This window comes from Oncorhynchus gorbuscha, linkage group LG19 (assembly GCF_021184085.1).
Source record: "Oncorhynchus gorbuscha isolate QuinsamMale2020 ecotype Even-year linkage group LG19, OgorEven_v1.0, whole genome shotgun sequence".
NCBI lineage: Eukaryota > Metazoa > Chordata > Actinopteri > Salmoniformes > Salmonidae > Oncorhynchus > Oncorhynchus gorbuscha.
In genome coordinates this window covers 40,916,556-40,935,344 of record NC_060191.1, presented here as the reverse complement: position 1 = coordinate 40,935,344, position 18,789 = coordinate 40,916,556, and the positions used below count along the sequence as shown (strand labels likewise).

Genomic DNA, 18,789 nt, shown 5'->3' with positions numbered 1-18,789 from the left:
TAAATGACTAATGATGATAAATACAATCCACCTGTGTGTAATCAAGTCTCCGTATAAATGCACCTGCACTGTGATAGTCTCAGAGGTCCGTTAAAAGCGCAGAGAGCATCATGAAGAACAAGGAACACACCAGGCAGGTCCGAGATACTGTTGTGAAGAAGTTTAAAGCCGGATTTGGATACAAAAAGATTTCCCAAGCTTTAAACATCCCAAGGAGCACTGTGCAAGCGATAATATTGAAATGGAAGGAGTATCAGACCACTGCAAATCTACCAAGACCTGCCCGTCTCCCTAAACTTTCAGCTCATACAAGGAGAAGACTGATCAGAGATGCAGCCAAGAGGCCCATGATCACTCTGAATGAACTGCAGAGATCTACAGCTGAGGTGGGAGACTCTGTCCATAGGACAACAATCAGTTGTATATTGCACAAATCTGGCCTTTATGGAAGAGTGGCAAGAAGAAAGCCATTTCTTAAAGATATCCATAAAAAGTGTCGTTTAAAGTTTGCCACAAGCCACCTGGGAGACACAACAAACATGCGGAAGAAGGTGCTCTGGTCAGATGAAACCAAAATTGAACTTTTTGGCAACAATGCAAAACGTTATGTTTGGCGTAAAAGCAACACAGCTCATCACCCTGAACACACCATCCCCACTGTCAAACATGGTGGTGGCAGCATCATGGTTTGGGCCTGCTTTTCTTCAGCAGGGACAGGGAAGATGGTTAAAATTGATGGGAAGATGGATGGAGCCAAATACAGGACCATTCTGGAAGAAAACCTGATGGAGTCTGCAAAAGACCTGAGACTGGGACGGAGATTTGTCTTCCAACAAGACAATGATCCAAAACATAAAGCAAAATCTACAATGGAATGGTTCAAAAATAAACATATCCAGGTGTTAGAATGGCCAAGTCAAAGTCCAGACCTGAATCCAATCGAGAATCTGTGGAAAGAACTGAAAACTGCTGTTCACAAATGCTCTCCATCCAACCTCACTGAGCTCGAGCTGTTTTGCAAGGAGGAATGGGAAAAAAGTTCAGTCTCTCGATGTGCAAAACTGATAGAGACATACCCCAAGCGACTTACAGCTGTAATCGCAGCAAAAGGTGGCGCTACAAAGTATTCATTTAAGGGGGCTGAATAATTTTGCACGCCCAATTTTTCAGTTTTTGATTTGTTAAAAAAGTTTGAAATATCCAATAAATGTCGTTCCACTTCATGATTGTGTCCCACTTGTTGTTGATTCTTCACAAAAAAAACAAAAAAAAAGTTCAAGGGGGCCGAATACTTTCGCAAGACACTGTATATGTATTCAGAAAGTATTCACGCCCCTTGACTTTTTCCACATTTTGTTGTTACAAAGTGAAATTCAAATGGATTTAATTGTAATTTTTTGTCAATGATTTACACAAAATTCTAACATTGGTAAAAATAAATACAATAATCATAAATAACAAACAACAAAAACAAACTAATGTATCTTGATTAGATAGGTAAAAATCTGATGTTCTGCACCTGAACAAGGCCGTTAACCCACTGTTCCTAGGACGTCATTGTAAATAATAATTTGTTCTTAACTGACTTGCCTAGTTAAATACACTGCTCAAAAAAATAAAGGGAACACTTAAACAACACAATGTAGCTCCAAGTCAATCACACTTCTGTGAAATCAAAGGTCATACAGGGACGTGGAGGCCACACACCCTACTGAGCCTCATTTTGACTTGTTTTAAGGACATTTACATCAAAGTTGGATCAGCCTGTAGTGTGGTTTTCCACTTTAATTTTGAGCGTGACTCCAAATCCAGACCTCCATGGGTTGATAAATTAGATTTCTATTTATAATTTTTGTGTGATTTGGTTGTCAGCACATTCAACTGTGTAAAGAAAAAAATATTTAATAAGAATATTTCATTCATTCAGATCTAGGATGTGTTATTTTAGTGTTCGTTTATTTTTTTGAGCAGTGTATATTGGGAAAAAACTATTCAATCCCCCTGAGTCAATACATGTTAGAATGACCTTTGGCAGTTGTGAGTCTTTCTGGGTAAATCATTAAGAGCTTTCCACACCTGACACCTGGATAGTGCAACATTTGCCTATTTTTTTTTTTTTTTTTTAATTCCTCAAGCTCTGTCACATTGGCTAATGATCATGGCTAGACAACCATTTTTAGGTCTTACCATAGGTTTTCAAGCAGATCTGTCAAAACTGTGACTCGGCCACTCGGGAACATTCATTGTCTTCTTGGTAAGCAACTCCAGTGTAGATTTGGCCTTGTGTTTTAGATTATTATCCTGCCTGAAGGTAAATTCTTAGTGTCTGGTAGAAAGCAGACTGAACCAGGTTTTACTCTAGGATTTTGCCTGTGCTTAGCTCCATTCTTTTTTTCATAATTTGTCTTTCAAAAAATATTTTTTATTCCCAGTTCTTTACAAATACAACCATGCCCATAACATGATGCAGCCAACACTATGCATGACAATATGAAGAGTGATACTTAGTAATGTGTTGTATTGGATTTGCCCTAAACATAACACTTTGTATTCAAGACAAAAGGTGAATTGCTTTGCCACATGTTTTGCAGTATTACTTTAGTGCCTTGTTGCAAATACGATACATGCTATTCTGTACAGGCTTCCTTCTTTTCACTCTGTCAGTTAGGTTAGTATTTTGGAGTAACTACAATGTTGTTGATCCATCCTCAGTTTTCTCCTATCACAGCCATTAAACTCTAACTGTTTTAAAGTCACCATTGGCATCACAGTGAAATCCCTGAGAGGTTTCCTTCCTCTCCAACAACTGAGTTAGGAAGGACGCCTGTATCTTTGTAGTGACCAGGTGTATTGATACACCATCCAAAGTGTAATTAACTTCACCATGCTCACACCATCCGTTATGTTGAGGTGAACAGAGCGACCCACATCCCCCTATCAGCAGGCCAGAGCAGATTGCTAGCCAATCAGGTTTGATCATGGAGTGACCTTAGCTGTGTGTGTGTACGTGTTTGTGTGTGTGTGTGTGCGCGTGTCTTTTTCCTGCAGACGGATCAGCAGGGTAATCCCGTTAGCATGAATGTCCCTCACGTCCAGCTGATCAACCCAGAGAACCAGATCGTTGAGGTTAGTGAGTCCACCCACATCCATTTCACAATCCCGCGATGCAGCTGCTCTAGTGACACTGACATGGTGGCCTGTTTGCTATGGTCGCTGTAAGATTATTATATACTTCTTTAAAGTCCAAGACGTTTTTTTTTTTATCTCGATACAAAATCATTTCTGGGTAACTATTTAAGTACCGTACTGCGATTTGTTTTCAATTAAACGGTCAAAAAGAAACAAAAATGGCTTTTTTAGCAAAGAGCAATTTCTCAAGCAAGAATTTTGCTTGGACTGTAGTCTAAACTAGCTGTTGTTGGCAGTGAAGTTTGGGACTCTCTATCTTATTGTTCTATTAGCTAATTTACCAGGCAGGCCAGAACTCCATCCCACCTAAACAGGCAGAGATTTCAGGCGTGCTTTTCAAACAGCTCTTACACTAAAAGGACATCATCATAATTTCCACAATTTCACAGTATTATTCCAACCTCATAGTGAGGAAATATATAAAACTGCACTGGCCTTTTTAAGTAGGAATTTAAGAACTTGTTATCTAGACTGCACAGCAATTGTGTTGTTTTGTGGGATCCTACACTAATATAACCCTGCTATTCACATAAATCCAACTCTGAATTACTCAGATACACACTGGCATACAACATACACAAATGAATGCATTGTTTGTCCTTTGCTGTGTAGCCGGACGGAAACATGGCCCTGGACAGTGATGACGCAGAGGAGCCGTCTCCAGAGGCCATGGCTCGCTACCTGTCCATGAGGCGTCACACTGTGGGCGTCCCAGACCCCAGGTACTGTATTCACCTTGTCTCTCCTGTCTGTCTGGCCGTTTGTCTGGCCGTCGGTCTGTCTTGCCGTCTGTCTGGCTGTTTGTCTGGCCGTCTTTTATCAGTGTGTGTGTGTGTACGTGTGTGTGTGCCCGTGCGTGTGTGTGTACATGTTTGCTTTCATCTCCTTGCTGACTGTGTTCTCTATCAGGACGGAGATGCAGGAGGACCTGCAGAAGCTGCCCCCTGGGTTCCCCCGTGTGGCCCCCCAGCCCCCCTTCCCCATGCCCCCCACCATGGGCCACATGCACACACTGATGCCCACCCAGAACCCACACCTGCAGCCCACACAGCAGCTGGAATACAAGGTGAGGGATCAGAAAGTGTGTGTGTGTGGTATGACAGAGTATAGTTACATAGTCCATGTATATTTATATATGTATGGGCCAAACTGATGTTCCTCCCGCTCTCTGTCCCTCCAGGAGCAGTCCCTGCTGCAGCCGCCCACCCTGCAGCTGCTGAATGGCATGGGGCCCCTGGGCCGCAGGGCCTCGGATGGTGGGGCCAACATCCAGCTGCACGCCCAGCTACTGAAGAGGCCACGGGGACAGTCCCCTCTGGTCGCCAACCCTGTGAGTCCCTGCCCTCCCAATGTTAGTGTGTGTGAACTGGATTCAGATGCATGTGTATTTGTTATTTAAATTCTTATTTTCTGTGTATAATGCACGCTGTGTTAAGAAGCAGTGCGGCTTGGCTTGGTTGGGTTGTGTTTCGGAGGATGCATGGCTCTCGACCTTCGTCTCTCCCGATCCCGTACGGGAGTTGTAGCGATGAGACAAGATAGTAGCTACTAACAATTGGATACCATGAAAAAAGGGGGTAAAAATACATTTTTTTTAAATACCAACTACTTGAAAATATTTTCAAATACTTATTTACAAATCCATTATTTTAAATACTGGGTTCAAATGCATGGGAGTATTTATTTGTATTTGAAAATACACTGTGTATTTGAGTATTTTCAAATACATGCCAGTACTTTCCCAGTGTATTTCCAAATACATCCCAGTATTCAACTACTTGTATTCAACCAGTATTCAACTACATATATATATGTTTGTTTTTTAAAAGTGTACTTCAAATCAAATCAATCAAATCAAATTTTATTTGTCACATACACATGGTTAGCAGATGTTAATGCGAGTGTAGCGAAATGCTTGTGCTTCTAGTTCCGACAATGCAGTGATAACCAACAAGTAATCTAACTAACAATTCCAAAAAAAACTACTGTCTTATACACAGTGTAAGGGGATAAGGAACATGTACATAAGGATATATGAATGAGTGATGGTACAGAGCAGCATACAGTAGATGGTATCGAGTACAGTATATACATATGAGATGAGTGTGTAGACAAAGTAAACAAAGTGGCATAGTTAAAGTGGCTAGTGATACATGTGTTACATAAGGATGCAGTCGATGTTGTAGAGTACAGTATATACATATGCATATGAGATGAATAATGTAGGGTAAGTAACATTATATAAGGTAGCATTGTTTAAAGTGGCTAGTGATATATTTACATCATTTCCATCAATTCCCATTATTAAAATGGCTGGAGTTGGGTCAGTGTCAATGACAGTGTGTTGGCAGCAGCCACTCAATGTTAGTGGTGGCTATTTAACAGTCTGATGGCCTTGAGATAGAAGCTGTTTTTCAGTCTCTCGGTCCCAGCTTTGATGCACCTGTACTGACCTCGCCTTCTGGATGATAGCGGGGTGAACAGGCAGTGGTTCGGGTGGTTGATGTCCTTGATGATCTTTATGGCCTTCCTGTAACAACGGGTGGTGTAGGTGTCCTGGAGGGCAGGTAGTTTGCCCCGGTGATGCGTTGTGCAGTCCTCACTACCCTCTGGAGAGCCTTACGGTTGAGGGCGGAGCAGTTGCCGTACCAGGCGGTGATACAGCCCGCCAGGATGCTCTCGATTGTGCATCTGTAGAAGTTTGTGAGTGCTTTTGGTGACAAGCCGTTTTTTCAGCCTCCTGAGGTTGAATAGGCGCTGCTGCGCCTTCTTCACGACGCTGTCAGTGTGAGTGGACCAATTCAGTTTGTCTGTGATGTGTATGCCGAGGAACTTAAAACTAGCTACCCTCTCCACTACTGTTCCATCGATGTGGATAGGGGTGTTCCCTCTGCTGTTTCCTGAAGTCCACAATCATCTCCTTAGTTTTGTTGACGTTGAGTGTGAGGTTATTTTCCTGACACCACACTCCAAGGGCCCTCACCTCCTCCCTGTAGGCCGTCTCGTCGTTGTTGGTAATCAAGCCTACCACTGTTGTGTCCCGCAAACTTGATGATTGAGTTGGAGGCGTGCGTGCCACGCAGTCGTGGGTGAACAGGGAGTACAGGAGAGGGCTCAGAACGCACCCTAGGATCAGCGGGGAGGAGATGTTGTTGCCTACCCTCACCACCTGGGGGCGGCCCGTCAGGAAGTCCAGTACCCAGTTGCACAGGGCGGGGTCGAGACCCAGGGTCTCGAGCTTGATGACCTTGGAGGGTACTATGGTGTTGAATGCCGAGCTGTAGTCGATGAACAGCATTCTCACATAGGTATTCCTCTTGTCCAGGTGGGTTAGGGCAGTGTGCAGTGTGGTTGAGATTGCATCGTCTGTGGACCTATTTGGGCGGTAAGCAAATTGGAGTGGGTCTAGGGTGTCAGGTAGGGTGGAGGTGATATGGTCCTTGACTAGTCTCTCAAAGCACTTCATGATGACGGAAGTGAGTGCTACGGGGCGGTAGTCGTTTAGCTCAGTTACCTTAGCTTTCTTGGGAACAATTCAAATGTCTTTGAAAGTTAGCCTAAATACTATTTAAACCCAGGTCACTAAAGAGTATAGTTTTTGTCAATTCCAGTCTACTATGCCATGTGCTCTGTCAGTGCCAATGTACCTGCTCTGTCAGTGCCAATGTACCTGCTCTGTCAGTGCCAATGTACCTGCTCTGTCAGTGCCTATTTACCTGCTCTGTCAGTGCCTATGTACCTGCTCTGTCAGTGCCTATGTACCTGCTCTGTCAGTGCCTATGTACCTGCTCTGTCAGTGCCTATGTACCTGCTCTGTCAGTGCCTATTTACCTGCTCTGTCAGTGCCTATGTACCTGCTCTGTCAGTGCCTATGTACCTGCTCTGTCAATGCCTATTTACCTGCTCTGTCAGTGCCTATGTACCTGCTCTGTCAGTGCCTATGTACCTGCTCTGTCAGTGCCTATGTACCTGCTCTGTCAGTGCCTATGTACCTGCTCTGTCAGTGCCTATGTACCTGCTCTGTCAGTGCCTATGTACCTGCTCTGTCAGTGCCAATGTACCTGCTCTGTCAGTGCCAATGTACCTGCTCTGTCAGTGCCAATGTACCTGCTCTGTCAGTGCCTATTTACCTGCTCTGTCAGTGCCTATGTACCTGCTCTGTCAATGCCTATTTACCTGCTCTGTCAGTGCCTATGTACCTGCTATGTCAGTGCCTATTTACCTGCTATGTCAGTGCCTATGTACCTGCTCTGTCAGTGCCTATGTACCTGCTCTGTCAGTGCCTATGTACCTGCTCTGTCAGTGCCTATTTACCTGCTCTGTCAGTGCCAATGTACCTGCTCTGTCAGTGCCTATGTACCTGCTCTGTCAGTGCCTATGTACCTGCTCTGTCAGTGCCTATGTACCTGCTCTGTCAGTGCCAATGTACCTGCTCTGTCAGTGCCAATGTACCTGCTCTGTCAGTGCCAATGTACCTGCTCTGTCAGTGCCTATTTACCTGCTCTGTCAGTGCCTATTTACCTGCTCTGTCAGTGCCCATTTACCTGCTCTGTCAGTGCCCATGTACCTGCTCTGTCAGTGCCCATGTACCTGCTCTGTCAGTGCCCATGTACCTGCTCTGTCAGTGCCCATGTACCTGCTCTGCCAGTGCCCATGTACCTGCTCTGTCAGTGCCCATGTACCTGCTCTGTCAGTGCCCGTGTACCTGCTCTGTCAGTGCCCGTGTACCTGCTCTGTCAAATCAAATCAAATTTTATTTGTCACATACACATGGTTAGCAGATGTTAATGCGAGTGTAGCGAAATGCTTGTGCTTCTAGTTCCGACAATGCAGTGATAACCAACAAGTAATCTAACTAACAATTCCAAAACTACTGTCTTATACACAGTGTAAGGGGATAAGGAACATGTACATAAGGATATATGAATGAGTGATGGTACAGAGCAGCATACAGTAGATGGTATCGAGTACAGTATATACATATGAGATGAGTGTGTAGACAAAGTAAACAAAGTGGCATAGTTAAAGTGGCTAGTGATACATGTGTTACATAAGGATGCAGTCGATGTTGTAGAGTACAGTATATACATATGCATATGAGATGAATAATGTAGGGTAAGTAACATTATATAAGGTAGCATTGTTTAAAGTGGCTAGTGATATATTTACATCATTTCCCATCAATTCCCATTATTAAAATGGCTGGAGTTGGGTCAGTGTCAATGACAGTGTGTTGGCAGCAGCCACTCAGTGTTAGTGGTGGCTGTTTAACAGTCTGATGGCCTTGAGATAGAAGCTGTTTTTCAGTCTCTCGGTCCCAGCTTTGATGCACCTGTACTGACCTCGCCTTCTGGATGATAGCGGGGTGAACAGGCAGTGGTTCGGGTGATTGATGTCCTTGATGATCTTTATGGCCTTCCTGTAACAACGGGTGGTGTAGGTGTCCTGGAGGGCAGGTAGTTTGCCCCCGGTGATGCGTTGTGCAGTCCTCACTACCCTCTGGAGAGCCTTACGGTTGAGGGCGGAGCAGTTGCCGTACCAGGCGGTGATACAGCCCGCCAGGATGCTCTCGATTGTGCATCTGTAGAAGTTTGTGAGTGCTTTTGGTGACAAGCCGAATTTCTTCAGCCTCCTGAGGTTGAATAGGCGCTGCTGCGCCTTCTTCACGACGCTGTCAGTGTGAGTGGACCAATTCAGTTTGTCTGTGATGTGTATGCCGAGGAACTTAAAACTAGCTACCCTCTCCACTACTGTTCCATCGATGTGGATAGGGGGGTGTTCCCTCTGCTGTTTCCTGAAGTCCACAATCATCTACTTAGTTTTGTTGACGTTGAGTGTGAGGTTATTTTCCTGACACCACACTCCAAGGGCCCTCACCTCCTCCCTGTAGGCCGTCTCGTCGTTGTTGGTAATCAAGCCTACCACTGTTGTGTCGTCCGCAAACTTGATGATTGAGTTGGAGGCGTGCGTGGCCACGCAGTCATGGGTGAACAGGGAGTACAGGAGAGGGCTCAGAACGCACCCTTGTGGGGCCCCCGTGTTGAGGATCAGCGGGGAGGAGATGTTGTTGCCTACCCTCACCACCTGGGGGCGGCCCGTCAGGAAGTCCAGTACCCAGTTGCACAGGGCGGGGTCGAGACCCAGGGTCTCGAGCTTGATGACGAGCTTGGAGGGTACTATGGTGTTGAATGCCGAGCTGTAGTCGATGAACAGCATTCTCACATAGGTATTCCTCTTGTCCAGGTGGGTTATGGCAGTGTGCAGTGTGGTTGAGATTGCATCGTCTGTGGACCTATTTGGGCGGTAAGCAAATTGGAGTGGGTCTAGGGTGTCAGGTAGGGTGGAGGTGATATGGTCCTTGACTAGTCTCTCAAAGCACTTCATGATGACGGAAGTGAGTGCTACGGGGCGGTAGTCGTTTAGCTCAGTTACCTTAGCTTTCTTGGGAACAGGAACAATGGTGGCCCTCTTGAAGCATGTGGGAACAGCAGACTGGTATAGGGATTGATTGAATATGTCCGTAAACACACCGGCCAGCTGGTCTGCGCATGCTCGGAGGGCGCGGCTGGGGATGCCGTCTGGGCCTGCAGCCTTGCGAGGGTTAACACGTTTAAATGTCTTACTCACCTCGGCTGCAGTGAAGGAGAGACTGCATGTTTCCGTTGCAGGCCGTGTCAGTGGCACTGTATTGTCCTCAAAGCGGGCAAAAAGTTATTTAGTCTGCCTGGGAGCAAGACATCCTGGTCCGTGACTGGGCTGGATTTCATCTTGTAGTCCGTGATTGACTGTAGACCCTGCCACATGCCTCTTGTGTCTGAGCCATTGAATTGAGATTCCACTTTGTCTCTGTACTGACGCTTAGCTTGTTTGATAGCCTTACGGAGGGAATAGCTGCACTGTTTGTATTCAGTCATGTTGCCAGACACCTTGCCCTGATTAAAAGCAGTGGTTCGCGCTTTCAGTTTCACGCGAATGCTGCCATCAATCCACGGTTTCTGGTTAGGGAATGTTTTTATCGTTGCTATGGGAACGACATCTTCGACGCACGTTCTAATGAACTCGCACACCGAATCAGCGTATTCGTCAATATTCCCATCTGACGCAATACGAAACATGTCCCAGTCCACGTGATGGAAGCAGTCTTGGAGTGTGGAGTCAGCTTGGTCTGACCAGCGTTGGACAGACCTCAGCGTGGGAGCCTCTTGTTTTAATTTCTGTCTGTAGGCAGGGATCAGCAAAATGGAGTCGTGGTCAGCTTTTCCGAAAGGGGGCGGGGCAGGGCCTTATATGCGTCGCGGAAGTTAGAGTAACAATGATCCAAGGTTTTACCACCCCTGGTTGCGCAATCGATATGCTGATAAAATTTAGGGAGTCTTGTTTTCAGATTGGCTTTGTTAAAATCCCCAGCTACAATGAATGCAGCCTCCGGATAAATGTTTTCCAGTTTGCAAAGAGTTAAATAAAGTTCGTTCAGAGCCATCGATGTGTCTGCTTGGGGGGGATATATACGGCTGTGATTATAATCGAAGAGAATTCTCTTGGAAGATAATGCGGTCTACATTTGATTGTGAGGAATTCTAAATCAGGTGAACAGAAGGATTTGAGTTCCTGTATGTTTTCTTCATCACACCATGTCCCGTTAGTCATGAGGCATACGCCCCCTCCACTCTTCTTACCAGAGAGATGTTTGTTTCTGTTGGCGCGATGCGTGGAGAAACCCGTTGGCTGCACCGCCCTGGATAGCGTTTTCCCAGTAAGCCATGTCTCCGTAAAGCAGAGAACGTTGCAGTCTCTGATGTCCCTCTGGAATGCCACCCTTGCTCGGATTTCATCAACCTTGTTGTCGAGAGACTGGACATTGGCAAGAAGAATACTGGGAAGTGGTGCGCGATGTGCCCTTTTCCGGAGTCTGACCAGAACACCGCCGCGTTTCCCTCTTTTTCGGAGTCGTTTCCTTGGGTCGCTGCATGCGATCCATTCCGTTGTCCTGTTTGTAAGGCAGAACACAGGATCCGCGTCGCGGAAAACATATTCTTGGTCGTACTGATGGTGAGTTGACGCTGATCTTATATTCAGTAGTTCTTCTCGACTGTATGTAATGAAACCTAAGATGACCTGGGGTACTAATGTAAGAAATAACACGTAAAAAAACAAAAAACTGCATAGTTTCCTAGGAACGCGAAGCGAGGCGGCCATCTCAGTCGGCGCCGGAAGGAGAAAGTGCCTATGTACCTGCTCTGTCAGTGCCTATGTACCTGCTCTGTCTACTGAGTTGACAGTGGTTTTATACACCCCCCACCTGTTTCAGAGTGTCACTGTCGAACATGGTTTTTCCTCATGTTCTCTCTCTCCTTGTCCCGTTCTCCCTCTCTCTTGCAGCACCCCATCCCAGCTGTGGCTCCGGTGGATGAGGAGGGCTCTGACGGGGAGCCCGACCAGGAGGCGGTGCAGAGGTAAGCCTGGGAGGGTGACGGGGACAGGGGGGCTTTGGAGCGTGACCGTAGAAGCGCTGGTGTTCCTGGGTTACTGGGAGTTGAGATGCAAGTAGGCTGCAGCACTGCTTTCTGCCACCGGGGGACCTGGCCACTATTGTTCCGGTGCGCCCCTCTCACGCAACTGGCTTTCATAAGGCGATCAATCAACTCCTCTCCAACTTCTACCAAATCTACCTCTCTAAATCTCCTCTTAAAATATCTCTCTCTCATTTCAAATTATGCCGCCAAATTATCCCGCCACGGCTTCGCTTACACTAAGCTTGCTCAAACAATCCAATCCTCAAATTGGAACGGGGGGTTGTGGGCATTATCTGATGTGTGATTCGCCCTGCCTGAAGGAAGGGGGAGGATGGCTTTTTTTCCCCCTCCCCCAATGAGGACGGAGAGCTGACCAGTGCTGCTTCCTGTCTCCCTCCCCGCGGCCCAGGTACTTGGCGAACCGCTCCAAGCGGCACACGACGCACGCGCTCATGAGCACGGCGCACGGCGGTGAGCCGCTGGCAGACTCGCAGAGGCCCCAGGGCTCCCGACAGAGGGGGTGGGCCCCGGAGCAGCACTGCCGGTGAGGGGCCCCACACTGAGGCTGACAGACACCCCGCCCCAGGCCAGGGGGGGCATGCATGGGCCCCGACCCACAGCAACGAGGGAGCAGGGACAGTATCTAGAGATAGGGACACAAGCACTAAATACACACATACACCCCCTTCACTGAGCCAAAAGCCCTCACTGGGGTGGGGGGGTGCATGGGTGCCAGCATTCAGCGAGGCAGGGAAAGGGGCACAGGAACTTAGGAGACATTCACAGAGACACATATTCTCACGCTATAATGAGCTGGAAGTCCATACCGGGGGGGGGGGGGGGGCATGAATGGGCTCCATCCAGCACACAGGAGCAGGAACCTGGACCCTGTTGCACTATCACAGTCACCAGCTTGAAGCATACGACATGAGGACTTCTAGTGATCCAGGGGTAGGTTAGGTAACAGAACCAGTTGTCAGAGCCTTGCTCCGAGTTCTCTTGAGCTGCAGGTCAGCCGTTGGACAGTCTGGGTTGTGGGGAAGTTGCCATCTCATTGGCTGAGGACAGATATTATCGAGCGTCTTAGAGTAGGAGTGCTGATCTAGGATCAGCTCCCCATCTAATCTTGTTCATTGGGATCTTACCCGGGCAAAACTGATCCTAAATCAGCACTCTGAGACGTTTGATACATGCGGCTGGTCTTCTGATAGTGATTGAACACGCTCAGTTTAGGAGAAGCATCTTTATTGTAATTATTCCAAGCCGTTCGTTCTGCAGCCAGTTTGAGTCAGCCTAGTTATTCTCTGATTTCTCTAGCTAGCTATTCTCGGTATAGACTTTTTTTTTGCTTGTTTGACTGCAACTGAAGGACGCTTCAGGTATTGGATTCTCCAAATGACCTTGTCGATCAGGTCTTGGTTTGGACTGGGTATGACGACACCGCGATGCAGTCCTGCTGTGTGTTGCTGTGGATCCTCTGCTCACGGTTCTAGGATCAGCTGTTTGTTTACAGTGACATTATGGTGATGCAGAGAGACCAGAGGAGCTCATGTAAATGTGATTTTTCATTTTTCTGCCTGTATGCGACTTCACCTCTGTATCCATTTCTATGTATGTCTGGGTCCTGTCTATGTGTCTGTTTGTTTGCGGCTCTGCGCTTCTCCCCAGGTCCATCTACAAGGACTGTAACACCCTGCACTTGCCCATGGAGCGCTTCTCCCCCGTGAGGCGCTTCTCCGATGGGGCCACCACCATCCAGGCCTTTAAGATCCACCTGGAGAACAGCAGCCTCATCAGGCAGCTCAAACAGGTACTGTACACCCCCACCTGGTTCTGTGCACCCCCACCTGGTTCTGTGCACCCCCACCTGGTTCTGTACACCCCCACCTGGTACATACAGTGCATTCGGGAAGTATTCAGACCCCTTGACTTATCCCACATTTTATGTTACAGCCTTATTCTAAAAATTGATTAAATAAACACACATCCTCGTTAATCTACACACTATACCTCATAATGACAAAGCAAAAACACGTTTTCACATATCTTTACATATTTATGAAAAATAGAAAACAGATACCTTATTTACGTAAGTATTCAGTCCCTTTGCTATAAGACTTAAAATTGAGCTCAGGTGCATCCTGTTTACTTTGGTCAGACTTGAGATGTTTCTACAACTTGATTGGGGTCCACCTGTGGTAAATACAATTGATTGGACTTGATTTGGAAAGGCACACACCTGTCTATATAAGGTCCAAAGTTGACAGTGCATGTCAGAGCAAAAACCAAGCCATTGAGGTCGAAGGAATTGTCCGTAGAGCTCAGAGACAGGACTGTGTCAAGGCATAGATCTGGGGAAGGGTAACAAAAAATGTCTGCACCATTGAAGAGCCCCAAGAACACAGTGGCCTCCGTCATTCTTAAATGGAAGAGGTTTGGAACCACCAAGACTCTTCCTAGAGCTGTCCGCCTGGCCAAACTGAGCAATCGGGGGAGAATTGCCTCGGTCAGGGAGGTGACCAAGAACCTGATAGTCATTCTGACAAAGATCCATTGTTCCTCTGTGGAGATGGGAGAACCTTCCAGAATGTCAACCATCTCTGCAGCACTCCAACAATCAGGCCTTTATGGTAGAGTGGCCAGATGGAAGCCACTCCTCAGTAAGGCACATGAGAGCCTGCTTGGAGTTTGCCAAAAGGCACCTAAAGTACTCAGACCATGTGAAACAAGATTCCCTGGTCTGATGATATCAAGTTTAAAGTCTTTCGGGACAAGTCTCTGAATGTTCTTGAGTGACCCAGCCAGAGCCCTGACTTGAACCCGATCGAACATCTCTGGAGAGACCTGAAAATAGCTGTGCAGCAATGCTCCCCATCCAACCTGAAAGCGCTTGAGAGGATCTGCAGAGAAGAATGGGAGAACGTGCCCAAATACAGATGTGCCAAGCTTGTTGCGTCATACCCAAGAAGACTCGAGGCTGTAATCGCTTCCAAAGGTTCTTCAACAAAGTACTAAATAAAGGGTCTGAATACTTATGTAAATGTGATATTTCAATTTTTTTTACTTTCTCAAAGCACTATATCTCACAGCCTCCCGAAAGACAAAGCATTTGAATGTTTTCTTCTTTCACGAGAGACTCGTCCCGATTTACCCCTACCTGCAGCTCCTGAGCATAGTCCTGCCTTACCCCGTACCCGCTCCAATGTATCTACAGTGGGGCAAAAAAAAGTATTTAGTCAGCCACCAATTGTGCAAGTTCTCCCATTTAAAAAGATGAGGCCTGTAATTTTCATCTTAGGTGAGAAAAAAAATACAGAAAATCACATTGTAGGATTTTTAATGAATTTATTTGCAAATTATGGTGGAAAATAAGTATTTGGTCACCTACAAACAAGCAAGATTTCTGGCTCTCACAGACCTGTAACTTTTTCTTTAAGAGGCTCCTCTGTCCTCCACTCGTTACCTGTATTAATGGCACCTGTTTGAACTTGTTATCAGTATAAAAGACACCTGTCCACAACCTCAAACAGTCACACTCCAAACTCCACTTTGGCCAAAACCAAAGAGCTGTCAAAGGACACCAGAAACAAAATTGTAGACCTGCACCAGGCTGGGAAGACTGAATCTGCAATAGGTAAGCAGCTTGGTTTGAAGAAATAAACTGTGGGAGCAATTATTAGGAAATGGAAGACATACAAGACCACTGATAATCTCCCTCGATCTGGGGCTCCATGCAAGATCTCACCCTGTGGGGTCAAAATGATCACAAGAACGGTGAGCAAAAATCCCAGAACCACACGGGGGGACCTAGTGAATGACCTGCAGAGAGCTAGGATCAAAGTAACGCAGCCTACCATCAGTAACACACTACGCAGCCAGGGACTCAAATCCTGCAGTGCCAGACGTGTCCCCCTGCTTAAGCCAGTACATGTCCAGGCCCGTCTGAAGTTTGCTAGAGAGAATTTGGATGATCCAGAAGAAGATTGGGAGAAATGTCATATGGTCAGATGAAACCAAAATATACCTTTTTGTTAAAACTCAACTCGTCGTGTTTGGAGGACAAAGAATGCTGAGTTGCATCCAAAGAACACCATACCTACTATGAAGCATGGGGGTGGAAACATCATGCTTTGGGACTGTTTTTCTGCAAAGGGACCAGGACGACTGATCCGTGTAAAGGAAAGAATGAATGGGGCCATGTATCGTGAGATTTTGAGTGAAAACCTTCCATCAGCAAGGGCATTGAAGATGAAACGTGGCTGGGTCTTTCAGCATGACAATGATCCCAAACACACCGCCATGGCAACGAAGGAGTGGCTTCGTAAGAAGCATTTCAAGGTCCTGGAGTGGCCTAGCCAGTCTCCAGATCTCAGCCCCAAAACATCACTGCTCTAGAGGAGATCTGCATGGAGGAATGGGCCAAAATACCAGCAACAGTGTGTGAAAACCTCGTGAAGACTTACAGAAAACGTTTAACCTCTGTCATTGCCAACAAAGTGTATATAACAAAGTATTGATAAACTTTTGTTATTGACCAAATACTTATTTTCCACCATAAATTGCAAATAAATTCATTAAAAATCCTACAATGTGATTTTCTGTAATTTTTTTCTCCTTTTGTCTGTCATAGTTGAAGTGTACCTATGATGAAAATTACAGGCCTCATCTTTTTAAGTGGGATAACTTGCACAATTGGTGGCTGACTAAATACTTTTTTGTCCCACTGTACCTGCAGCTCCTACATAGTCCTGCCTTACCCCGTACCTGCTCCAATGTATCTACCTGTCCTACATAGTCCTGCCTTACCCCGTACCTGCTCCAATGTATCTACCTGCTGCTCCTACATAGTCCTGCCTTACCCCGTACCTGCTCCATTGTATCTACCTGCTGCTCCTACATAGTCCTGCCTTACCCTGTACCTGCTCCAATGTATCTACCTGCTGCTCCTACATAGTCCTGCCTTACCCCGTACCTGCTCCAATGTATCTACCTGCTGCTCCTGAGCATAGTCCTGCATTATCCCGTACCTGCTCCAATGTATATATCTATCTACCTGCTGCTCCTACATAGTCCTGTCTTACCCCGTACCTGCTCCAATGTATATATCTATCTACCTGCTGCTCCTACATAGTCCTGCCTTACCCTGTACCTGCTCCATTGTATCTACCTGCTGCTCCTACATAGTCCTGCCTTACCCTGTACCTGCTCCAATGTATCTACCTGCTGCTCCTACATAGTCCTGCCTTACCCCGTACCTGCTCCAATGTATCTACCTGCTGCTCCTGAGCATAGTCCTGCATTATCCCGTACCTGCTCCAATGTATATATCTATCTACCTGCTGCTCCTACATAGTCCTGTCTTACCCCGTACCTGCTCCAATGTATATATCTATCTACCTGCTGCTCCTACATAGTCCTGTCTTACCCCGTACCTGCTCCAATGTATATATCTATCTACCTGCTGCTCCTACATAGTCCTGCCTTACCCCATACCTGCTCCAATGTATATATCTATCTACCTGCTGCTCCTACATAGTCCTGCCTTACCCCGTACCTGCTCCAATGTATATATCTATCTACCTGCTGCTCCTACCCCTGGGGTGCAAGTGTGAATGCCACACAAGCCTCCCTTGACGTCATCCACTTGTTTTCCTACACAGTGAAAGGACAGATTTAGATACTGAGCCTCTTTAGAGAAGATTCAGTGTAGAGTCAGTGTGTACGTCTCCACTTTGTACTGTCCCGGTGTCTTAATGACGGACTCCCTGATGTCGTCTATCGTCATACTAAACTGTCTGGCCTCACTGGAAAGTATTTTGTTCACGCATCCGGGAAAAAGAGCGTGTCTTACCGTGATTCAATTAATGCCTTTGTCACAATAGAATCACTTGCATACGCACATAGCTAAATAGCTTGTCAAGTGCTCTACTTTTGCCTCTGGATGTTCCAGGTGGTATGAAACACAGGAACTGGCTCTCCATTGAGGTCCCATCAGTTGAAAGGCCTCTTGTAAATTCTCATTCTCTCAAACCCGCTGGTCCTTATTTCCCCCTGCCCACCTGCTCCCGCTGGTCCTGCATTAACCCGCACCTACCTGCTCCATTGTATCGACCAGTGTAGAGACACCAAGACACAGGTGTCTTCTTGTTTAGTCTGTATACTTAAAGACCCCTCCCTCCCATCCATCTTTTTTTCCAGAAACCATACCATTCTACCATTCTCTGAAACCAAGGACATTTTTACATTTCTGCTTTTCATTCAATATGTTGCCATGTAAACAACAAGTCATCGATGTACTTTTTTTTTTCATCTTTTTTTTCTTCTTTCCATCCATCTTTTTTTCGACCTTCTGTCACCTGCACGTCTACACAGCGCCGAGGCTGGCGTTCAACTATATTGCAATATGTAAAGACTTACCAAAAACATTTTTTTTTTTTTTTTTTTTGCATTGCTCTGCAGTCTACAATACTTCTTTGGGTAAGCACTGCAGCTCCTAAGCATTGTCCTGCCTTACCCCATACACTTCTGTTTCACTCTATCTTCCTTCTGCACCTCAGTGTGCAGACACTTGATGTAATCCACTTACTCCCACTTAACCTTCAATTAGTCTGATTCCATACACAAGGACAGATTGTGCAGTGTTGGACTGAAACACTGAACTGCTTTAGCAATCAACTCTGTGTGTAATAGGCACAGATCCAAGGTGGGGGGCATCAAGAGATTCAGCAGGTTTGAGGATATTGGGATTGGCCTAAGGGTGCTGATGTCACTGGGGTGGTAATTAAGGGGTAATCCCACAGACTCAAGTTTGGGATGGTGTTATGGTGAGAGTAAACACTAGGCTGTTCGGGTCACGGGGGTGAGCGTCAATACAAAACAAGCTGCCATTGATGTCGCCAGCACTTCTGCCCTCGGTCAAAGCTAAAGTCATTACGTGACCCGGAATCAAGTCCGCTAGCCTTGTCCCAGATCTGTTTGTGCTATCATGTCAACTCTTTGTCATGCCAAAATGATAGCACAAACAGGGCTGGGACCAGGCTAGATATCAGCTAATCGATTTAACAGTTTAATGTCAAGGCTGTGATGA

The 18,789-nt window shown here is 46.3% G+C and overlaps 1 protein-coding gene across 1 annotated transcript in view; it reads left to right on the top strand.

The window, feature by feature from the left end:
• Nucleotides 1-18,789, top strand: part of LOC124004817 (serine/threonine-protein kinase SIK3 homolog) — a 54,117-nt gene that overhangs the window by 26,174 nt on the left and 9,154 nt on the right. Inside the window, 6 exon segments of the mRNA XM_046313627.1 lie at nucleotides 3,049-3,126; nucleotides 3,802-3,911; nucleotides 4,099-4,255; nucleotides 4,370-4,519; nucleotides 11,569-11,642; nucleotides 13,371-13,512. Coding sequence (XP_046169583.1) covers nucleotides 3,049-3,126; nucleotides 3,802-3,911; nucleotides 4,099-4,255; nucleotides 4,370-4,519; nucleotides 11,569-11,642; nucleotides 13,371-13,512 — 711 coding nt within the window.